General features: G+C 44.0%; 2 protein-coding genes across 2 annotated transcripts in view; both read right to left on the bottom strand.

The window, feature by feature from the left end:
* Positions 1–9804, bottom strand: part of APOLD1 (apolipoprotein L domain containing 1) — a 60266-nt gene extending 50462 nt beyond the window's left edge. The window contains exon 1 of the mRNA XM_053225846.1: positions 9693–9804. The gene's annotated coding sequence lies outside the window, so the exon portion shown is untranslated. The remainder of the gene's footprint in view (positions 1–9692) is intronic.
* A 919-nt stretch (positions 9805–10723) lies between these two features.
* Positions 10724–15870, bottom strand: CDKN1B (cyclin dependent kinase inhibitor 1B). The gene is made up of 3 exons (XM_027035599.2): positions 14897–15870; positions 14191–14320; positions 10724–12088 (listed from the first exon to the last, which is right to left on the bottom strand). Exons 1-2 carry the CDS (start codon positions 15369–15371, stop codon positions 14199–14201), a joined length of 597 nt encoding a protein of 198 aa, XP_026891400.1. The 5' UTR covers positions 15372–15870; the 3' UTR covers positions 10724–12088; positions 14191–14198.
* Between the last annotated feature and the right edge of the window lie 8677 nt (positions 15871–24547).

The raw sequence follows: 24547 nt of genomic DNA, 5'->3' as shown, positions 1-24547 counted from the left end.
AGCACGCAACAATGAAGCAGTGTTTGGCATCACTAAGCAACCATGAAGTTATCACATGCTTTTTTTTGAAGCAAGATAATAAATGTCCACCGTTCAGCCTGTACTGTTGTACTAGCATCTTCCTTTGACTCCTGCGAATATGTGGTTTTCAGCCAAAAATCAGGATTCTAGCTTCCCTGGAAAATAACCTGATCCGCAGGGATAGACTCCGTGATCCTGACTAGGAAACAGAAATCACAGAATTGTGCGCCAGAAGGAACCTATAAATCAACTTGTTTAACTTCCCCACTTTACAGGAAATCAAGGATTAGAATATTTTCGTCTGTAAAATGAACACTGGATGCAGTGATCTTCCATACCTGGTATTCTGAGATCCTAAGATTTGCCTCAAACCAGTCCCATGGAGAGTGACAGCTCAAGATTGGTCTGGTTAGCAAACTAGAAATTTAAAACAATCTCCTGAGCACTACGTCCTACATAACAAAACTAAGACAGGGAGTTAGTTAATCTGTTGAATTCCGGGCAGAATCCCTGGGTGTGCCAAATCCCAAAGATGTAGGAATGTGAGGTTTGGGATAATGTTACCCACAGGATCCCTTGTGCCAAAAAAGATGGAATTGGCTCAATTTTCCATGGTTTGTTAAGATATTCCCGAGTTAATGGGAATGATATTTATACCTCGTTTGTGTGCCCTGGAAAGAAAACCATATACCCAAAGACACACGCTCCTCATAATTCATATATGGATTTACTGATATCTGAAACTAGACAGAAATAGACAGAAAAGGAGGGAATAGGCATTATAGAAATGCTTGTTCTCCGCCAATGTCTGAGAAAAGAGACTAAGACACAAAGAGAAACTTATTCTGCATTAAAGAACTGTAAGGATAATTATTTTTCAAATTTGAAACATGTTTATAGTTGTTTCTTGTTAAAAACTGTTTACAAAAATGAGGTCATACCATAAATATTGCTCTGTGCCTGCTTTAATATTATTGACAACTCTCCGTATTAACGTAGATAAAGCTACCTGGGGTGTTTTAATGACTGCGATCTGTGTCATTCTTGGATATACCATATTCAAATAATCAATCCCACATTCCTATATCTAAGGAGTTGTTCAGTTGTTTACTTTTTTGTTTCTTTTTATAATCAAATATATAACTTCACAATAGTCATTCTGGTAAATATATCTTTAGTCATTATTTCCCAAAAGTAAACTTGTAGAAGATGAATTGTTAAATCAAAAAGTAAACCCACAGTATATAATGTAAAATATAATGTGTGTGTGTGTGTGTGTGTGTGTGTGTGTGTGTGTGTGCGTGGGGAGGGGCAGGGGAGAGATTTAACATTTTTCCCATGTGGTTGGCTATAACACTATAACCTAACACCATTTATTCCATAATATAGTCTCTCTCTACTGATTTGATATTTTGCGTTTTATCATATAATAAATTCTGCTTGAAGCTTTTCAGAGAATAGAGAAGTTGAAGCAAAAGCCAGTTAAGGTGATGACTTATCAGCTCAAATTACCAGCTGATATATAGAAATTAAAAGCAGGAATGGATGGGGGCACCTGGGTGGCTCAGTCGGTTGGGTGTCTGACTTCAGCTCAGTTCATCTCACAACTCGTGAGTTCAAGCCCCGAGTCAGGCTCTGTGCTGACAGCTCAGAGCCTGGAGCCTGCTTCGGATTCTGTGTCTCCCTCTTTCTCTGCCCCTCCCTTGCTCATACTGTCTCTCTCTCTTTCAAAAATAAATTAACATTAAAAAAAATTTTTAAAGCAGAAATGGATCAAATGTGTCAAAAAGGTGGTTGTATTCATTTTAAGAGGCTGACTCAGCTAGAACTTCTAGTATGATGTTGAATAGGAGTGTTAAGAGATAATATTTTTGCTGTCTCTCAGCTTTAGTAGTAAAGCATCCAGTTTGTCATCAGTAGGTATCATGTTAGCCCTAGGTAATTTTTGGAGATGTTCATTATCCAATTTAGGAAGTTTTCTATTCCTTTTTTTGCTGAGTTTTTATCATGAAGGATGTTGGATTTTTCCAAGTACTTTTGCTGCATCAACTGATATGATTTACGATTTTTCTTTAGACTGTTAATGTGGTAGGTTATATTGATTTTCAAATGTTGAACCAAACTTGCAAACATAAAATAAATCCACTTGGCCATAGTGTTTTAAAAAAAAAAAAAAAAAAGGAGGCTGATTCAGGGGAATGTCTATGGGCAAAAAAAGGTGATGGCACTAAGCCAAAGACTAGCAGGTTTGGATTGAGAGGAATCTTACACTGAATTTGAAAGGTGGTCATGGCTTCCACACATGCAAACTCTTTGCTTCTCTGGTCAACAATGAAGCCAGGAAAAAAAAAAAATCACTCAGCCTTGGATAGAAAGGAGGGAAGCAAAGGTTAAACTATCAAGAAAGGATGATGGCCATCTTTGTATCTGAGTGATGCTAATTGTGAATATATTTGCCTAAACTTATGTATTCTATATGTAATTTATATCCCAATAGTTTTAAGCTACAGTTGAGTATGTTCTCATATTTTAAGAGCCTTTTGTTCTCTTTCTGAAAACTGTGTTTATATCCTTTCTTATTTTTCTGTTGGTTTGCTTTTTCTCATTGATTTGTAGGAACTTCATATTTATCAGGGAAATTAGCCCTTCAGTATATGGGTTGTGAACATTTTCCCAGTTTGCCATTGTATTTGTGTGAGTGTGTGTGTGTATGTGATTGATTTAGTACCACAAACAAATCTATACCAGGTCCTTTTTGAGATAATTAGAGATGGCCCTAAACTGAACAAATGCCTTACTTTTTAAGCTTTTTTAAAAATTGTGTTAAGTATACATAACAGAAATTCGACCATTTTAACTATATTTTGCAATATATTAATTCTGTTTATTAAATACTTCATAAAAAATTGTTCTTGGGGCGCCTGGGTGGCTCAGTCGGTTAAGCGTCCTACTTCGGCTCAGGTCATGATCTCACGGTCCGTGAGTTTGAGCCCCGCGTCGGGCTCTGTGCTGACAGCTCGGAGCCTGGAGCCTGCTTTGGATTCTGTGTCTCCCTCTCTATGACCCTCCCCCATTCATGCTCTGTCTCTCTCTGTCTCAAAAATAAATAAACATTAAAAAAATTGTTCTTAAGAGTGGTAACAGCAGCAGGGTGACTGAGTGGCTCAGTCAGGTGAGCATCTGACTTGATTTTGGTTCAGGTGATGACATCATGGTTTGTAGGATTGAGCCCCATGACGGGCTCAGGCTCAGGCTTGGCATTGGTAGTGCCCAGCCTGCTTCAAATTCTCTCTCTCCCTCTCTCTGTCCCTCCCCAGCTTGTGCGTGCTCTCTCCGAATAAATTTAAAACCTTAAAAAAAAAAAGTGAGAATTAAAACTGAGAAATAGGAGCGCCCGGGGGGCTTAGTCCGTTAAGCATCTGACTCTTGGTTTTGACTCAGGTCATGATCTCATGGCTCATGAGTTCAAGCGCAGCATGGGACTCACACTGACAGTGCTGAGCCTGCTTTGGATCCTCACTCTCTCCCTCTCTCTCTGTCCCTCCCCCCATTCACAAGCGCACTCTCTCTGTCTCTGTTGAAAATAAACATTTTTTTTTAAACTGAGAAATATATTTACAAGGTTAATATAGCAGATTGTGGATGGTTACTTGAGAATCCAAGATAAGAACTGGATGTCTCTGTTAATTATATGGTTTATAAATATATGGAATGATTAGTATTTATTATATAACTGGTACTGTGGTAAGTACTGCCCATACATTATCCCACTGAATAGATTAATAATCCTGTGAGAGAGGTAAATGCATCCTCATGATATAGCCAAAGAAATAGAAACTTTAAAAGGTGAAGTAACTTGCAAAAGGTCTTATAGGCAATGAGTTAGGTAACTGGGACTCAAACCCAAGCAGTCTGATTTCAGAGCCTGAAGAGCAACCACCATACCCATGTCTCACAAAGGATTCACAGAACACTGTGTAGGAGATTCTTTTAGACAGAACATGGACAGACTTTAAAATGTTTCCAGTAGTTGTGTGCGTATGTATGTGTGTGTGCTTGTAGAAGTGTATGTAAGTATATATGCATGTATGTATGTATGTATTTAAATACGCATATAATTTGCCACTTTAACCATTTTTTATTTATTTTTAAGTTTATTTATTTATTTTGAGACAGAGAGAGTGCAAGCAGGAGAGGGGTAGAAAGAGAGGGAGATTAAGAATCCCAAGCAGACTCTGTGCTGTCAGCACAGAGACCAATGTGGGGGTTCGATCTCATGAACCGACCCATGAGATCATGACCTGAGCAGAGATCGAGAGTCAGTCGCTAAACCAACTGTGCCACCCAGGCATCCCTAACCATTTTTTAAATGCATAGCTCAGTGGAATTAAGTATATTCACGTTGTTGTGCAACTACTACCCCAAGCCATTGTCTCTGACTTTGCTCTGAAAGCCTTTGCCATACAGAACATTTTTACTCTTATGTCATTGAATTTAACAATATTATATTTAATAGATTCTGCTTTGTTTCATACCTAGAAAGACCTTCCCCGCTCTGAGATTATATTTTTGAAAAGTCCCCTGAAGTTTCTTCTAGTGTGTCTCTAATTTCACTTTTTTACACTTCAGGAAAAAAGTGTAAGTTTTTACACTTCTTTAATCCTTCAGGAATCGATCCTAGTATAAAGTATGGGATAAGGATCCCACTCCATTTTTTTTAAATGCTAGTAGGAATTACATTTCCAGCTAGACAAATTCATTTTAAAACCAAATAGGAAAAAAGTCAAGCAAAAGCAGCCAAATTCTGGGAAAATTCTGGGAAAAAAGCAGATTAAAGGGACTGGTTGGATGTAGAATATTAGTGTTACCAGAAATAAAATTACAGTAATTAAAATAATATAGTCCTGAGTGCATAAACAAATAAAACAATGGAATGGAATAGGATAATCAGAACTTAACAGAATTTAATATAAAAGCATAAATTTAATTATCCCCTTTATCATCTTGAGTATTTCTATCCAAGAATATGGGACACCCTTTCATTTGTTCAAGTCTTCCGTTAGAGATACATCCACAGAATGAGAACCTTACTCCATCTGCCCCCTGCCTTCCTCTCCACTAAAGAGTGACAAGTAGTGAAAAGTTACCTGTGGAGGCTTTGTTTGGGGTCTAAATTGCTTCCCAGCATCATTCCTAACATATTGGATTCCCCAGTGTCTCTCTCTATTCACATAATGTGGAAAGCTGTTATCAAGTCAGATTTAATCAGACATATCTGTACCATAAGTCCATAGTCTGGGCCCAAACCCAATACTAAGTGTTAAAGATGAAACAGTAGGTGTTCGGTGTTGGCAGAATTCTTTTTAAAGTTTCCAGAGGCTGAGTTTGGGCCTTGCTTTCAGTTGGGAAGTTAGGACGGCAATTGGAAGTTACCAGCTACTCTCAAAGATAGTGCTTCAAGTGATCATAGGTGTTGGTCTAGAACAGCAATGTCTAACAGAAATATAATGGGAGTCATATATGCAAATTAAAATGGTCTAATAACCACACTAAAAAAAAAGGGGAAAAGAAACAGATAAAATTAAATTTCATATTTTTATTTGATCCAATGTATCAAAAATATGATCACTTCAACATGTAATCAATACAAAAATTATTGAGATATTTAACATTCTTTTTCATACTAATTCTTGGAAACCTGGTGTATATTTCAGTTACATCTCAATTTGGACGAGCCACATTCAAATGCTCAATAGCTACATATGGCTTCTGGCTACCATATTGGAAGGTACAACTCTAGAAGAAATCTTCCTTGAGTGCAACTCCAGGAAAATTGCTTAATTTATTGAATATCCATAAAGTCCAAGATTGGAAATACCATATCTCAAGGGTCTAGAACAGACTTTGGAAGTAACTAGTCCTCACACTCACTTGATATTTGTCTCCTGTCTACAATGTCCTTATCAAGGGGTCATCCAGACTAGTGCCTGACTCACACTTCCAGGGATGATGAGCTCACTACTTCCTGAGGCTAGCCAGTCCATCTGGGGACTTTCTTAACTCAAACAAATTCCTTACTAAGGGCACAGGCAGGTTAGTTTATGGTGGTCCAAGTTAGGTTGTGTAAGTAAAGGATTGATTGGGTTAGGAAAGACTGGAGGAGGTAAGAACTAAAAAATGGCTGGGGAAGTGGAGTTAAGAGCTGTTAAGACTGAAGGCTGGGGCTGGACGTCAAGTTAAAATCATTAGTTACACTGCCACAAGAGTAAGAGACTCCCAAAATGTATGCATATATGCTAGTTTCACTAATGTGAAAATAGAGTGATTTAGAGAGTAATTTGAATTACTATAAACTTTTGAAATTTTCACAGCAAAGTAAAACATAATTGAGTTACAATTAATGCAGGATATCGTTTCTATTAGACCCGTAATACAACCAACATTCTCCTAAATCTTAAAGTACTTTATCAAAAGAATTTCCAGACCCAGAAATCAAAAGGCACTTGAAAAGTCGTATTTCCTTTCTTAATTTTTTTCTCAATTTTATTTTAACGTTTTCCTTACTTAAAAGCACTCTGGAAATCAAAAAGAGAAAACTTCCTTTAAATTTTTTCAATAAAAATGACAGCGACTTGGCTGAATTATGATGGAATCTGGCTGGGTAGCACTTGAAATAATAGACCTGATCTGTCTTTACATCTCCCCGGTTTCTTTTCTTTCCTTTCTTTCTTTCTTTTTTTTTTTTTTTTTTTTTTTCCTCTAGGTTGTAAGGTGCTCTTTTCCGGGCCACCTTCATCCCCAGCCCCCTCCCTCCCCAAGTCTACCTTTCCAAGGCAGGGGAAGGTGCATCTTCTCCTGGGCTTCCGTCAGCGCCTCCCTAGCACCTCTGGCCAGCAGCCGGCGAAACGGCGTGCCCCGGACATCCATTAACGTTTTATACTACATCTCTGCCCCCGCCAAAGCTGCTCGGGTTTGTTTACCGCGGCCCCACGCTCCCCCACCCGCCTGCACACTGTCAACGGCACTTTGGGGCAAAATTTTGGAACAGACAGATGCTCCGCCCACCCTCCTCCCCAGAACCAGCTGAAGCTCCCCAGTTCGGGGCGCCGAAATAGGTTTACGTCACACGATGTGGGGTACCGTATTTTTTACAAGCAAACAAGCATCCAAAAAAAAAATTCAAACTTCACCGTCGGGCCAATGGGGAAGGAGCGGGAGGTGGGCGGAGGAAGAGCGCGGCGGGCGGGGCGGGCGCGGCGGGCGCGGGGGCTGGTACCGCAGGGGATTCGTGAAAACGCGCCGGGCGCAAGGTTTGGGGCTTTTTTTTTTTTTTTTTCTTCCCTTTCCTCCCAAACCAGCTAAAGCGCGAGAAGCTGGAGCCTTTCGGATCCACCTTAAATTTTCAGTGGACTCGGCGCAGGGGTCAGTGGGCGCAGCCAATGCCAATCAAGTTTACAACCACCAGCCCGGGAGGGAAAAAAGAGAGGAAAAAAATGATCTTCAAGTTCCCTAGTCCTATACACACTCGGACGGACGCACGCACGCACTCACATACGCGGGCACACAAAAGGAAGCGGGGGTGGGGGGGGTGGAAGAGGCGCCCGAGGGAGGAGGGTGGGGGTAAATGTTTGCAAAACGCTCGTTTGGGGCTCGGTGCCCGCGGCCCGAGCGCTCGGGGAAGGCGCGCGGGAAGCGCGGCCCGACCCGAGCGCCATGATGGTCGCCGCGGTTCGGAGCCCATTTTCTGGAGGGGGAGCTGCAATGATGCAATCCCCCGGCCCCGCGTCCCGGCTGCGCGCCCTTCTCCCTGCCTTTTCTTAGCGTTCCTTTGAGGCGCGTCGACGCTTCGCGCCCAACACGCATCGATTTCTTGTTGTATTTTGTGCTGATTCCTGCCTACTGTGTGTCCCCACGCGAGACAGGCCTGGGACTTGAGTGTCCGTGTAAATACTTTCGCTTCTGCAGGGTCTGACTGAGGCTGACCCCACCCCACTCCACCCCACCCCCACGCGAACCAAGATCCGGGAGGTTTCCTCCCCCTTACCCCGCCGTGGATGAGGCGGGGGTGGGGGGATCTAGCCTGACTGTGGGCGCTTCTTCTCTGCCTCCGCCCTCCTCCCCAGTTTCGCTTACAGGATTTTTACCTTACTGTTGGCCGGGAGGGAGGGGAGCGGGCGTAGGGTGTGGCTCAGGTAAAAGAGATGGCAAATTTAAAAAAGAAATTCGCACTCTGAAAAACAGATTGGAGATCCAGATAGGCTTTTAAAACACCTTTTTCAGTCCTAAAAAGCTTATGAAGAGCAAGTGTTACGCTCACAATGATGAAGATGAAATGGCGAAGACGGCGTTTCCCGGCCGCCGGGAAAGGTCGCCTGGCGCGGCCGGGGCGGTGGGCGCACCGGGGCCTGAAAGGCCGCGCGCCCCGCTCCCATCCTGTGGATTTTTACGGTCCCTTCTGTCCCCCAGTCATGCCCCTGGCCCCACGTTTTCCTATTTCTTCCCTGCCCCAGTCCGACGCGTTGGACAGCTGGGGATGCGATGGGGGGTGGGGGTGGGGGTGGGGGGGAGCTGGATTTTGCAAAACGGCTGTAAAGGAGGAAGCGACCCCGCAAGCGGCTGTGGCGCTTGGCCCCTCCTGCGCGTCGCTGCGGTCCTCCTTGGCCGCCGGCGAGCCGGGAAGCCTTTCGAAATGCGCGGGGCTGCGGATCATTGGAGCCCAGGGTGGGGGTGGGAGCGGGCTGCTGCCCCGGAGGGTCCGAAGATTCGGAAAGGTTCTCCCCTTCGCACAGATCCCCCCCACCGATCTGGAATATGGCAGGGTGCTTGGTGTAGAGGGTCTGACTGTGGAGAGAAGTAGGGGCTTCCGCTTCTTTCTCAACCCGGAGGAGAGATGATGAGGGAGGAAAGTTTCCGAGAAACCGCCCCGCGCCGCTGCGCGGGCCGGGGAGCAGCCGCCCTCCACGGCCTGCGGGGCGCCCCGAGCGCGGGAACTGCGCGCAGCCACCCCGGCGGCGCGGGCGCTGCAAGTGGCAGAAATGCAGCGAGACTTGATGGCCTTTTCGTCGCGGGGCGCCAGCCAGCCCGACGCCGCAACTGCCGCGGCAGGCGGGAGCGGGGCTTCGGGGCAGTTTGGGGAGACGACGGCGCAGTGGCCGGGGGAGCGGAGCAGGGTTTGGCTGGCGCCGGCCGCCGCGACCCCTCAGAGGGACGCCCGCGGCGGGCCCAGCGGTCCGGGACCAGGGAAGGGACGCTCCGAATCTCGGGGACGCACTTGGAGAGTTGACACAGATGTGTAAAGGATCCACCCGGTGACTTGGGGGCTGCGTTCCTGTGAACGTGCCTGGAGCGGCGAGCATCCACTTCTTCCTGGCCCTACACTCCTAAAACGCAGTCTCTAAAAATTCACATTAAGGATGCCGCTTGAGGGAGGGAAAATAGGGTGCAGGCAGCAATTAAGAGGATTTTTTTCCTCTGTTAGAGACACTTTTTAAGTACTCTTTTTGGTTCAGAGAAACTAATTTTATTTCATTATTTCCTGACTCTCCATTCCTTCCTCCCCATTTTGAATTGTTTTTCTTGCTTTCTCAGTGTCTTCCTGAAAAACACCCTGTATGCGTGTTTTGAATAGAATCACAAAAACACCTTTAGCCTTTAATTAAAATAATACCTACTTGGAAGATGTAGCTCCGCCACCAAAGGACCTTCTTTTCTCCTTCCCGGCAGCCGAAGAGAGTCAACTCTGCTCTTCTTTTTTTTTTTTTTTTTTTTTTTTTTTTGCTTTGCTTTGCTTTCTTCTTCTTTTTTTTTTTTTCTTTAACAGCTTCAGGTCAAAATAAGTTTTAACTGTCTTGTGTAGAGCCCCCTTTGGGGTGCAATAATGTAAATGCTAGTATTTCAGGTAAACAATTTAACCCAAGTTCAAATGTTTGCGATTTAACCATTTGCAGAATCCTAGAAAAAAAAATTTACACCTTAGCCACATTTTTAAGAGAATGTGTAATAACAGGAATCATTTTTAGTAAATTTGACTTTAAAATACCTTGTCTAAGTTTTTATTAAAGTAAAAAATATCTTACCTCTGCCACGTCAACATGGGCCCAAACCCTCAGATTTGGTATTTAGATTAACCAGTCTTGGGTTGTGTAGATTATAACCAGGAAATTTCAAAATTGAAGGATTTGTTATGACCAGTTTGAAGAATATCTGTTCCGTCTAAATTAGTGTGGAATTCCAATTTCTAAAGGACCTATATATATCTAAATATTTTTGACAAGAGGTGTAGATTAGGTGGTCTGAACAATCGCTCTAATTTCTCACAACACTTGCATGTGTAAATACAGAATTTAGAGAAGTCACCATGTTACTTTCATTTTCAGTCCTGCAAATGTATGAACAGTCTACACTTATGTAAAAATGTTTGAGTCGGACACATATCCTAGAAGATATAAATATTGGAACTAATGGAGATTTGACAATCTTATTTATATGAAAATGTGGCTTTTCCACTTTCCACGTCTAAAGCTTTGTTCACGCATACAGAACTAAGTGGAAAATACTATCACATTCAGAACCACATAAACATCATCTGAGATGTGGGCCTAAATTATCAAGATATTTGCCACTTCGTGTTATATTTGTGTAAATACACCCATAATGCCAGGTCAAATACCTCAAAGCTTAGTAAAGCACATTACAGTTCAACTCGATAGCTATGGAAGTTTTCTTTATTGATTGCTTGATGTGTAACAATAATTGGCATCTTTTTCACACATTACAAAAAATTATACTTGGCTCAGTATGCAACCTTTTAAGCATAGCCATATTATTTAACAGAAGAAGGGAAAAAATCTATTCTACCCAATACAGCATTTACAAATGCACAAAACATGCCACTTTGGCTTGTATATGGTCTAGATTAAAAAAAAAAAATCTCTTTTTAACATAAATAAGTTAGTATAATTTTTCAGTGTCTTTACAGAGTTATGTACACAGGTACACTTCAAATGGTTTTGTTTCATACACATACACAGGCAATGTAAAAATACTGTTTAAAGATGTAGTATCCATTTCAGTAATTCCACGTATGCTTTTCTCTATATGCACTTTCCTTTAAAAACACCATTTCCTTGGGGCAAATTAACAAATAAAATGAGAACCTTTAAATTAAAATTATTTCATTATTTTTATGTGAAGTTACTGAAAGATGTTTAAAAAATATCCAAGGTATTAGAATTATTTTGACTGTGTCTACACAGCTCAAAGTCCAAAGAAAATTAAGAAATCTTCTCAGCAAACCTGATAAAAATTAGATGGTTAAATCTGAGCATTTAGAACTCCCCCCATACACCCGATATTTGCCCAGAATTACCTGAAAGGATTACCTAACTGCTGAATAATTAAATGGTAAATTCCAATTTTAAGAGAAACTGAAGGGGGGGCGGGGGGAATAAGAGGATAGTTTTTTGTTAAAAAAAAAAAAAAAAAAAGCCATTTGCCACTACATAACGGAATCATCAGAGCTCCCAAATGAGAAAAAGCTTCATGTACAAAAAAATTAACAATTATTTGCAACCAGTGTACAAATTTGGATGATTTTTTAAAAATGAATTATCAGTTTTCACTGAAAGAGACATTACATCTTTAAAGAAAACAATTCAAACCCTTCCCCAAAACTGCTTCTCTTCACGCAAGTCAAATATTTTTCTCCTTGCTCTAAATGGAAGCAAGCTCTTCAGAACCCCCCCCCACGCCAATTCCTCAGCCCCACCCTGCCGTCCCTCCCCCCAAAGTTTATGTGCTACATAAAAGGTAAAAACTATATACACAGGTAGTACAATGAAGCAAATAAGGAAAAACCTAATTGCACAATGCTACATCCAATGCTTTTAGAGGCAGATCATTTAAGAGTGCCTAAAATTTTAGTGTTATTGTGTTGTTGCTTTTCAGTGCTTATACAGGATGTCCACTCCATGGAGTCCGCGATATGTATTTAAAATTTTTAATTTATATCTTCCTTGCTTCACCAAGCGGTGATGTATCTGATAAACAAGGAAACGTGCTCTTAATTCTGCAAAAGAAACAAAAAGAAAGAATTAGGAGAAAAAGCACTAGAATAGCATTACCAATAAAGTACAGGAATTATTTCGTCACTGTCTTAGTTGTGAAATACCTGAGCAATGGAAAAGAAAGTGTGTACTAAAAGCTGATGACCATAGTCCTCTCCATCCAACGTTTCCTTCACTGGATTTTTTACTTTTCTCCGTGTTGTTTATTTTTGTTTAGAGGAGTGGGATCTCAACAGTGGGGAGATTTGTCCCCCAGGGGACGTGTGGCAATGTTTGGGGACATTTTAGGTTGTCACACTGGGGGTGGGAGGTTGCTACTGGCATCTGTTGGGAAAGGCCAGGGCTGCTGCCAAACATTCTACTAATGTACAGGACAGCCTCCCACAACAAAGAATTATTCAGCCCAAAATGTCAATAGTGCAGAGGTTGAGAAACCCTGGTCTAGAGAATCGGGGTCAAAGACAGTGAGAAAGAAAGGAGAATTAAGAAACTGTAACACTTAAGAGTATCAAAGTTTTCTAAATTTGAAAAATAAGTGGAACTGTAACTTATAAATGCTCTCCAAAGAAAATTCTATTAACTTTTTTTTTCAAAATATTATTGTTTCTCAGTCATATGCAAAATATACACAAGAATGCTTTTGAGGAGGTCCTTACCACTATTTCTAGTATTCTCTGAACTGGCAATGTTTACTAACAAATGCCTCTCTCTATGTCAGAATGGGACCAGATCAAAATCCAATAGGTGTGATTCACTGTGGCTCATCTGACGAGCTAAGCTTCAGGTCACAAACCACAAGTCCCAAGCTGCAGGTGGCTTCAGAAAATTTTTTTCATCCACTTTTCCCACTTCGTATACAGCTGTAATATAGAAGTCCTATAGTGATGTTCTGTATAACCTTTGAAAAATGCCAGATGTGTGTGAAGAAGTCATATATATGACACTATGATTTAAAAACACAACAAACTTGAATCTCACCTTAATCTCTAGATTCCTTTATTTTTTTTTTTTTTATAAATGAGGATTTTTAAAAGCCAGGATCAACATGTACTAAAATCTCTTTATGTGCTAAGCTATGAGTGCATGGGGGGGGGGGGGGAAGAGGTCACGGTTCTTATCAGTAAGAAGTTTACAAACTATTAACATATGCACTTTGATCATTATGGATAGCCAATCCACGGTAAGTTGAGGGCTGAATTATTCAAATTAGCTGTCCATATTGACCAGATTTTAGTAGATGGAAAAAAATCTCCACTTCTCTTCTGTGGGGTAGACCTGCCCTTGCCGGCCCTTATGACTATTCACGGTTTCCCCTAAAATATCCAAATCATCCTGTTATAGCACAATTAGCATACACATGCTGACGTGTTCCTGGATTGCTTACTCCAGCAGAGTTAATTTAACTTCTGCTTTGTGACTTCGGAAGTTATCATCAGAAATTCTGTAGGAACCTTAGTATTTTTGAGGTTTCCAGTTTGGTTTTTTTAAATACACAGGGTTCCTTTCCTGTTCCCAAAACTTGTAAGAAAACAGGGAAAGCGGCAGTTTATGAAAACGATAAAGATAAAAGCATGTAACCATGGGGTTAACCAAATAGGAACCATTTGTACCTAACTTTTCCCTCAAATTTTAATCATTTACTTGCCATTTTCCCACGTATGGCTCGAAATCTGTTACAGACTCAACTTGAATCCCTGGGAAATGAACTCTCATGAAGTGAGACTGGGGCATACCCCAGTTCTTGTTCAGAAGAAGTTAAGAACCTACTGTTCCCCAACAGGTTTTGGTGGGATTCACAGGGAATTAATCGGCCTTCTATCCATTGGGCCTTGGTCACAAGTACTTGCCGAGGACACTTGGTCTAGTCATTCCATGTTTCAAGGAAAAATGATGTCAGGACGTGGAAAGCATGAAGCACCACAGTACCCCGGAATCCAGTGATGCCCCAGCCTTTCCCATTCCTATTTTTTGACCTCACAAAATATAAACAAAAACAAAAGCCCACAAACTCTATAATCTGCCAACAACCACTAAGATCAGGTTATCTTGGGGTTTGAAAGCCCATTTCGGGATGTAAGTTACTTGCGCCTAGCCATCAACCCACCGAGGAGTTTACGTTTGACGTCTTCTCAGGCCAGGCTTCTTGGGCGTCTGCTCCACTGAACCCGCGTTCGGGGAACCGTCTGAGACATTTTCTTCTGTTCTGTTGGCTCTTTTGTTTTGAGGAGAGGAATCTAAGGGCAGGAGGGAATTTTAAAAAGAACACACAATCTTTATTGGAAAAACAATGGCTGACAGAAGTTGGCACAATCGGTAGGGGATGAAAAACCCACACCTCCACCCACAATCCTGGACCCGTCATTCCCAGTGGCCTTTAAGGGCACAGAATGAGGTTGTTTTCACATAACAGAAAGTGTATTCTACGCCCCAAAGCTCTCTGTCCATTGCGAAGACGGAGGCCGTGGATACACATCCCAACGCTGTCACAGACCCACCGCTGGCTAGCGGGGAGGAACTGCCATGTTTTCGGTTAGAGAAATTATCAGATAATACCATCTCAGGCTCCCGACTTAAAAATAATAAACAGGCAAGCAGTCAGCCGGATAGCATTTAAAACCCAAGATTAGGCCACTTCGCTCCCCACAAGCTAAATCAGAATACGCTATAAAAGTAGGTAAATAAATAAATGAATAATAAACAAACAAATAAAAAGCTGAGGTTAAGACCCTCAAGCAGGCAAAGCGGTGCCCCGGACAGACAGACAGTCAGACAGACAGACAGACATTTTCTGCTTGGGGAAAGGTCATTACCATCTGTAGCAGGTCGCTTCCTTATCCCAGGGCACTGCTCCGCTAACCCCGTCTGGTTGTCCGATGTATCAGTCTTTTGGTCTACCAAATGTGTGTCCTCTGTGTTTGCCTGAGACCCAATTAAAGGCACCGCCTGGCGGCTCCCGCTGACATCCTGGCTCTCCTGCGCCGGCACCTTGCAGGCGCCTTTGGGTGGCCGCGGGGGTCTGTAGTAGAACTCGGGCAAGCTGCCCTTTTCCACCTCTTGCCACTCGTATTTGCCCTCCAGGGGCTTGTGATTCTGGAAATCAAAATTCCACTTGCGCTGGCTTGCCTCTTCCATGTCTCTGCAGTGCTTCTCCAAGTCCCGGGTCAACTCTTCGTGGTTGACCGGGCCGAAGAGGTTCCTGCAGGCGGAGGGCTTGGGGTACTCCGCCTGTCTGGCGTCCATCCGCTCCAGGCTCGGGCTCCCGTTAGACACTCGCACGTTTGACATCTTCCTCCCGGGTCTCTACGACCGCCTCGCGCGCGCTCTCCGAAAACAAAACTGAACAAAACAAAACGCCCCGACCCAGCCCGAACCCCTCTTATAAAGCCCTGCGACTGCGCTCCGAGCCAAGAGAAACAAACACGGACAAGTAACTGCCCGAGCGTCAGGGGCGCGCTGGCTCTGGGGGAGGGGTGAGGGGAAGCCCCGGCCAGGCAGCCGAGAGCCGCCGCCGATCAAGTGTACCGGCGAGCGGGAGGGCGGGGAGGGGAGGGGAGAGGAGAGAGGAGGGGGGTGGCAAAGCCAGTCCAGGTCCCGGGCTGCTGCAAGCCCGCGGGTCCCGCCAACCGAGCGGCTCTCCAAACCTTGGCGGCGTCGGAGTCGCGGAGCGGCGAGGCTCTGGGGACAGGGGAGGGGGAGAAAAACACCCCGAAAAGACGAGCCCCCTTTTTTTAGTTGCCCAATATGGCGGTGGAAGGGAGGCTGACGAAGAAGAAAATGATTGACACCGCAAGTCTATTTAAACAGAGGAGGAGATCCATTGGTTGCGGCGCCGGGAGCCGCCCCGCCGCGGCTGGCAAGCCCGGCCTTAAGGTGGCCCGGCGCGTCCCCGCCCGCGCGCGCGCGCGCGCCGACTCCGACAGCGCCGCCCGGAGATTGGCTGGTCGCGTGACTGCCGGAGGTGCGCCGCTGCCAGCAAACCTGCTCCGGCTGGCCTCGGAGAAATTAAAAACGAGACAAACAAACTAGCCAAACGGCCGGGGAGCCGGGGAGCCGGGGAGCCGGGGAGGGGCGGGGGCGGCGGGACCTCGGGTTCAGGTCACCGCGCTGCGCTGGCTGGCGCGCCCACTCCGCGCCCGGGAAACCGAGGGGCTGGATCAGATGATCTCCAAGGTGGCTGGCGGCTCGTTTTACGCCTCGGTGGCGATCGTGTTTTCCCGGCACTCGCCGAGCCGCGGGTGCGGGCCACTGGGGGCGGAGGCGGACAGTGGGAGTTCTGCCCCCCAGCGGGGCTCTCTCCGGTGGCCCCAACCTCTGGCACTGCGGGGCTGGGGGCGGGGGAGCCTTCGCCGAGGGCCTGGGAGCCCCCCTGCCTGGGTGCCTCGGCTGTGGGTGAGCAGTGGTTAGCTCACCCTTAACCTAGAAGTCTCTGCTCTTCTGGGGGGTGGCGGGAGGTTGGGGAAGAGGCCAAAGCGAACGTGGGCGCAGCATTTGTAATCTAGTCTGAACCCAAGCTCTCTCCCTCAATATAAATAAGGATTTCAAGATCAAAAACTCGACTGGTCTCCCAGGTCCCTAATAAAACCTGTAGCTGTCTCAGACACAGGTTTCAAAAGCGAGGTCACACCCCTGACCCAGGTTCTTGCTTCCCGAGCACATTTAAGGCCACTGACATGGGCTGCGTGTGGGAACTCGTCTCCTCTTTGTATTTTTCACTTCTTTCCCGGGTTGTAGCAGTTTCCTCTACCTGAGTCCCGCCGCCAAATACAACAGCTCCTTCCTTCCTCCACCTTTCCCTCCCACTAGATTCACTGCTACAACCCACCCAGAGCAAAATTTAGATGCAAGTGAATGCCTTTACATAGCTACAAATCGTTGAAGGGTGAAAGTAATCTGAAAGTCCAGATTATGAAATGATTCATAAAACCACAGCAACCCTGTCCTCACTTCTGATACTATTATTTGGGCGTTTCTCTGCTCCCCGTTACAACTTGCAATTATCTATCAACATGATCCTGAGCAGGATGGTGAGAGTTAAAGATGTATGGGGAGGGCTGTCGTTTCTGAGACACCGGACTCCACCACCCGCCCATACATATAATCTTGGTTTGGGTCAAAGTGGATACATTTTACTGGAAACTAATCTCCTTCACTTCTAATAGTACACAGCAGCAATGTTTTCTTACGCATCTATGCTACAGAGGAGTTTGATTTTTAACTTTTCTTAACCACGTATTGTTCCAAAGTGTGTTCCACTTTGTGTGCCTGCCTCATCTCGGCACTCCAGAATGTAAGAGCTGGCAGGGACCTTCAGAACCCTGTGGCTCAAACCCTCTCTTTCCACCACTGAGGAAATTGAGAGCAGGAGAGGTTTCCTGTCCAGGGACACACATCCAGTAGATGGCAGAGCCAGGTCTCCTAACCCTCAGGCTGGTTCATTTTCTCTTTCTTTCCTTCCTAATGGTTCAGGTTTTGCCTGGATTCGCCTGTGCTGTAGTCTGCAGATCCTCCTCTCTTACAAGGGATTCAAAATGGCTGCTGCTCATTCCCTGGGCTGCCTGCAGATGTTTCCTAGATGTGGCCTGTGGTCACTGATATTTATATGCAGCTGTCACTGGCCTTTGGTATCACTATGCACTAGTTCAACTAAAACGCAGATTCCAGAAGGCCAAGGGTGATGATACCCAAGAGAGCAGTGAGAGAGGCAGTGCCCAAAACTAGTTTCAAAGTCAGGACTTTCCACCTGATTGACAGAAAATATTTCACCTGCGATCCACGTGAGAGGTCTCACCTTTATTTTTGTACACCTAAGGAGCTATACTTAATTTCCTGGATTAGAGAAGGGGGGAGAGGGACAGGAAAATTAGGTAGGCCTCAAAACCATATTTTATACACTATTCCCGGAATTAGATCACTGTTGACATTTTAACATAATTGCTAGACTACCCAGGAATTCTGTATTATACATAAGCATAAATCCACATGTATAAATACACAAACTACCACATAGATGTAAAAGGAGATATTCTAGAGTATTACAACATACCACAAGAGTTTGATTTTATTCATGGAATTAATATCTTACATAAAAGTAGAAAATTAATATTTCTCTCCCCTACACACCCTGAATCTTTCTTCAATTAATATGTGGGAGCACCATTTTGTTGCTTTGTTACTCTGGAAGAGTAAATGAGTCACAGTCACGCCACCTTAAGAAAGGCTGTGCTTAAATCGACCTTGCTGCGATCTGAAAGCGTTTTGGTTACAGGCAAGGCACCGGAGATCGGTAAGGCAAATAATGAGTAGTAGCGACGAAGCGTGAAAAAAATACTATGGAGTCCCCAAGGGAAGAGGGAAAGCGGAGATCCGAGCGAGCGCCATCCTCCTTGCGGAAAGTGGGCGGCTGCAAAAGAGTAAGCCAGGGTGAAAAATTTCAGAAAAACACTGCGAAGGCGGAGCTTGGGTAGAAGACAGAAAGTTCCCCTCGCACTGCTCTAAAATGGGCTCTGCTTCCCCAAGACCCAGAATCTAGTCCTGAGCCGTGTTTCTGTCGTTTTCACCCCTGACGGTTTCCTACTTAGAGCTGAGAAGCGTCGCGTAAGCCAGCCAAGATTTCTGTGTCCTTCACAAACTGACACAGAAGCAGACACCAAAATAACTTTAAACACCTGCGTAGTAGACAAGGGTCCAAACGGGGTGGTAGGGCCAGCTCGCCTCCCAGATGCAGTCCTAGGGGCGAGGATGGGGGGTGGGTACTTGCGCAGCCCCGAATGTTTCTGCGAAAGTCCGAGTTTCCTGGCCCAGTTGCCCCTCCCACCACAAGTACGAGCTTTTAATCCTTCCTGGACGATGTTGATAATAAGGCAGCTTTCACTCAATTTCACTATCCTCCTAAACCCACATACTTTTACAGTTTGAAGATTTCACGGTCATCTGTTTCTGACATTTTCATTCAACTTAACAAATATTTATTAGGCCCCTTCCATTAATTTGCTTATTCTTTTTTTCTTTCAACAAATAGTTACAGACTGCTTTGGATATGCCAGGCCTTATCCTAGGCCCTGGGGATAGAGAAGTAAACAAACAGATTTAGACTAGGATGAAGCTTACTTCTAAGTAGGGGGAGGGGAGACAGAAAATAAACCCCAAAATACATGACTAAAATACATACTATGTAAGGAAGTGATACATGCTATGGAGAAACCCTAAGCAGAGGAAAGGAAAACAAAGGGTTTGTGAAGTCCCTGTGCGAACAGAGTGGCAGAGAAATGCCTCATTGAGAAATTGGCCTTGGAGAAGCTCAGAAGGCTTGAGAAAGCAAGCCGTGCGGGTAGCTGGGGAAAGGGTATCCCAGTAAAAGGGACAGCAAATGCAAAACCCCTGATGTGAGATCTTTGTCCGATGTCTTCCAGGAACAGCAAGGAGCAAGAGGAGAGTGGTAGCAGAAACTCAGGTCGTACAAGACCATGTAGGCCTGTGTGGAGTTTTTATCATGGGAAGCCACTGGGACACTAGGAAGTTCTGAGCAGGGGAATAATGTGATCTTACCGTGTTTAAGGTATTCCCCACAGCATTATTCTCAGCAGCAGTGGGGGTAAAAGGATGACTTAAGTCACAAAGCCTGCCTTTAGGGAGTATACTTCATAGGTGTGGGAGGCCACCAGGTGCACAAAAAGCTACAGAGGTAGAAGGCAATACATGGAAGAACAGAAAGAGGAAGTCTTCAAGGAAGTGTTCAAGTCAGTTCTTGAAAAAATGAGAAAAACGTCAAGATTATAAGGATGTATTGGTGGGGCTGGTAGTTGGGGGATGGGATCAGACAGTTGGCAGGCCATGGATGGCATGCTGAAAAAAAATCTGTTTATTCAACAAGCAATGGGAACTGATGGAGCTTTTGGTGCAGTAAATAATGTGATCACTGTCCAGGCTTGTCTCTTGAACAAGAGCAAGCCTGGGCCCTGAGAGACAGTGTCCAGGGACAAAGCTAAATGGAAAGCTGGGTAGACAGCCCCATTATGGTGTTAATCCAAAGGAAGCTGGTTGTTGGGCAAAGTGTAATGTGAGGCAAGAGGGTAGAAGCATGGACCATGAGACCAGGATGAGAGTATTTGGAACAGAAGGTGGGAGGCAATCTGGCATGATCACCTGAGCTACAGAGGCATAACTCTAGATGCTTTGTATGTGGTGATTACAGCCCCCAGAGTAAGTGGAGACGTAAGTGTTAAGGGGCCCAAACTGTCTTGGACAATCAGATCTCTGTATTAGGAAGTGGCATCTGACAAGAGTAAAACGTGGGTCCAGTGAACCTGGAGAGGCTGACTCAGTGAGGTAATTTTGGAGGCTGATTGCAGTTGTTCAAGCAAGAGACACAACAGCATTAAGCAGGGCTGTGGAGGAGGGAATGAAATGTACAGAACGAATGTAGGATTGCCTCGGTAGTTAGAAAGGATAAGGAGATTAGAGAAAGATGGAGAAATGGAGGACAACTTTAAGGACTCAAGGTTGGGTATTTCAGAAATACTGTCATTAACGAAGAACAGTAACACAGGGGGACAATGTGACACAGACTGCTAGCTGTCCACCAAAACCCATTCTTTCTCCCTTAGTATCAGAATTATAACCGGGCTGACAGCTGCCTAGCCACAGTAAATTTCCCAGCCCCTGTGCAAATAGAATGTGGCCTTGTGGATTAGGTATTTCCCAACAGAATGTAAGAAAAAGGGATATGTGTCTTCCTGGCCTAGCACATAAAACCTGTCACATCAACTTCCTACTTCTGCCTCTCTCTCTTTCCTTTCATATGGGCTATGAAGGTGAATACTACCGCAATTTTGGAAGCCACATTTTTTTTAAGTAAAGCTCTGCACCCAATGTGAGGCTTGAACTCATGACCCCAAGATCGAGTCACATGCTCTACCACCTGAGCACCCCTGGCAGCCACATGTTGAAGAACATAGAACTACATCAGCCTGGGTCCCTGGCCTGACTTGAGAAATAAATAAATAAATAAATAAATAAATAAATAAATAAATAAATAAATAAATTTCTATTTCGTTGAAATTTTGGGTCTATTTGCTATAGCATTTTGTAGTCAATTCTAATTAACGTAGAGGGGGAAATCAGGGAATAAGGAATAGGGAAGATTCAGAATTTGATACAGTCAGTGTGTGCATTGAAACTGGATCCCCTGAGAAAAGAAAGAGAGGCTGTGCCTTAAGAGGGCAACAGTGGGGCGCCTGGGTGGCTCAGTCGGTTGAGCATCTGACTTGGCTCAGGTCATGATCTCGTGGTTCATGGGTTCGAGCCCCGCGTCGGGCTCTGTGCTGATGGCTCGGAGCCTGGAGCCTCCTTTGGATTCTGTGTCTCCCTCTTTCTCTCTCTCTCTCTGCCCCTCCCTTCTCTCTCTCTCTCAGAAATAAATAATAAACTTAAAAAAAAGAAAAAGAGGGCAACAGAGATGGTATTAGAAAAACAAATCTGAACCATAATGTGAAGGGGTGTCATGGTTGGTGGGGCTCTGTAAGACCCGTCCATATTTACAAATATGCCATTAACCATATGGCCACATCAGATACTTTGTTACAAAGGTATGGGAATAAGGATGCATGTAGCTTCTCCATCCCTTGATGTCTATGTTGCACTTGAGGTGTGCAACATTGTTTCTTCACTGCCCCAGGCTCTCTTCTCAGAGAGTCTGTCCTCTTACTTAACCTTGTCTGCTGAGGGACAGCAGATTATATGACACTGTTCCCATTCTGATCCTGAAGTTGACCAGATGAGGGGAAAGCAGGTGTCCTATCTGACCTAAACTTGGCCAAATTCCTCTAATGAAAATTTGGAATCAGGTCTCAGAAACCAGTTAGTAAATTGTCAGTCAGAGATTAATAAAGTGATGCAGATTCAGAGCTGAAAGAGTTGTTTTAAGAAAGGCATCTTCAGGGGTGCCTGGGTGGCTCAGTCGGTTAAGTGTCTGACTTCAGCTCAGGTCACAATCTCATAGTCTGTAAGTTCGAGCCCTGCATTGGGCTGTGTATTGACAGCTCAGAGCCTAGAGCCTGCTTCAGATTCTGTCTCCTTTTCTCTCTGCCCCTCCCCCACTCACACTCTGCCTCTCTCTGTCTCCCAAAAATGAATAAGTTTTTTAAAAATTAAAAAAAAAAAGGTATATTCAGGAGGCACCTGGGTGGCTCAGTCGGTTAAGCATCTGACTCTTGATTTCAGCTCATGACATGGTCTCACAGTTCATGAGATCCAGCCCCTCCTCAGGTTCTGCACTAACCCCACAGAGCCTGCTTGGGATTCTCTCTCTGCCCCTCCCCCACTGTGTGCCCCCCCCCCCCGCATAAATAAATTTAAAAAATTTTCTTTATTTAAAAATATTTTTATGTTTGTTTATTTCTGAGACAGAGAGAGAAAGAGCATGAGTGGGGGAGGGGCAGAGAGAGGGCGACACAGAATCCAAAGCAGGCTCCAGGCTCTGAGCTGTCAGCACAGAGCCCGACGCGGGGCTCAAACTCACAAACCGTGAGATCATGACCTGAGCCGAAGTCGGTCGCTCAACCTACTGAGCCATCCAGGTGCCCAATAAAAATTGTTTAAAAAGAGCATTGTTATAAAAAAAAAAAAAAAGAAAGAAAGATATCTTCAGCCCACATGTGATGGAGATGCAGATAATGATCTTTTGCAGAGTTCCAGAAGAAAGAAACGGGCATGCAAAGAGAGGCAGTGAAGAGACCATGGGATTTAGAAAGACAGATAACCCTTAGCAACCAAAGACTCCCCAGGTTCTGGATCCTGCAACTCATGAGGTTCCTCTCCCTGGACTTAAGTTTTGTGGGACATCCCTATGTTTATAAAACAATTTCCCCCTTCTTTTCCAAGCTAGTTTGTTATGGGTTTCTGTTAGTTGAACCTGAGATGTTCCTGATGAACTCAATGGTTTACATATTTGAAAGCAGCTTCTCTGGTGTTACCACATTTGGCCCTTATAAGACAACCGTTACGAGGCCAATGCTATCATGTTGTCTTTCAGATGAAGTCCTAAGACGGAAGGCTGAGTGTTCCAAAGCCAAGGAAGAGAGTGAGGACGGTACTAGAAGCAGCATGCCTGTTCTCATGAAGCAGAGTCCAGAGTCCATGGTGACAATACTTGAAGAAGATGCAAGGACTCCATAAATTTTATGACTGAGGCATCATTGCCTTAATTTACCTACAATGCACTACACTTCCCCCCATCTCTGGGGGAAATGAAAGTTAAATTCCTGGAAAGAAAAATAACATCTTTGAAAGAAATTGGGTTGCAAGAAGGGTATCAAACTGATATGGTGGGGTCATTCTTTAAAGAAAAAAGTGCATCAAGCATTTCTACTTAGAGAAAAATCTTCATTTTCAAGTAAAATATGGTAAGCAAGGGCAGATTTACTAGTATTGCTGGTTTCAAAAGAATGGAAAATAAATAGAAAAACCTGGAGTCATAACCACATACCTGATTTACATGATTTATTTACCTGATTTATTCAGCTTCCAAGACTGGAACATAAGTGGCCAACTTCTGTGAGTAGAATATGGAATTTGGGACAATAAATAGGTTCACCACCAATTCACTGTTTTCAATTACATTCTGTTCTTTAAATTGAGAAAACATGATGGGGAAAACCTCCTTCGATTATGATCTGTATTTAATTTATGCAAAATTACACCTAAAAAGGGAGGGGAGTGCTCTTTTTCTACTCCTGATCACTCTCTGAATAATTATTCACATGAATATTTGTTCATTCCTTCATTCATTAAATTTTTAATGAGCCCTTACCAGATGCCAGCCTTTCTGGGGACACAGTGGAAAACAAAGATAGCCAAAGTCCTACTTTCATGGAATTGAGCTTACACTCAAGTGTGAAAGGCAGACAATACACAAACAAATAAGCATAGTTTGTCATGTTGTTACAAGTGCTAAAAGGAAACAAACTACTTTAGGGTACAGAGAGTAATGACGGCAGATGCAATATTAAGAGGAAAGGATTCTTTGATAAAGTGACATTTGAATAGAGACCTGAATGAAATGAGGGCATGGACTATGTAATTTTCTATGTTCCAGGCAGAGGAAATAGCAAATCCAAGGGCCCTGAGGTAGGAATGTGCCTGGAATGGCTGAAGAACAATAAGGGAACGGTAAGCCAGAAATAAAGTAGGGCCTGGGAGGTAGGAAATGAAATCAGACAGTAAGTAGGAGCCCAGATTAAAGATTTTAGATTTTATTCCAATCAAGATAAGCCATCTTTGAGCTGAGAGTTTTGATTGGACTTTGGCTAACTTTAATCACTTTGCTGAGTGGGAAGCACTACAAAGAAGCAAGAGAGAAGCAGAAAGACCAGTGAGCAGACCATTGCAGCAATCCAAAAAGGAGGTCATGTCATTTGAGACCAGAATGGTGGCAGTGTAAGGAGAAAAAGGATAGACTTGATAGA

This window comes from Acinonyx jubatus, chromosome B4 (assembly GCF_027475565.1).
Source record: "Acinonyx jubatus isolate Ajub_Pintada_27869175 chromosome B4, VMU_Ajub_asm_v1.0, whole genome shotgun sequence".
Taxonomy (NCBI): domain Eukaryota; kingdom Metazoa; phylum Chordata; class Mammalia; order Carnivora; family Felidae; genus Acinonyx; species Acinonyx jubatus.
The sequence above is the reverse complement of the archived record's forward strand: the minus strand, read 5'-3'. Positions and strand labels throughout refer to the sequence as shown.

What these genes read in the sequence shown, in the direction of transcription:
- CDKN1B (XM_027035599.2), bottom strand. Translation starts at nt 15,371, where the DNA reads ATGTCAAACGTGCGAGTGTCTAACGGGAGCCCGAGCCTGGAGCGGATG. An exon ending in GAAGCGACCTGCTACAGATG is followed by an intron (nt 14,321 to 14,896) that starts GTAATGACCTTT and finishes TCCTGCCCTTAG; the next exon opens with ATTCCTCTCCTCAAAACAAA.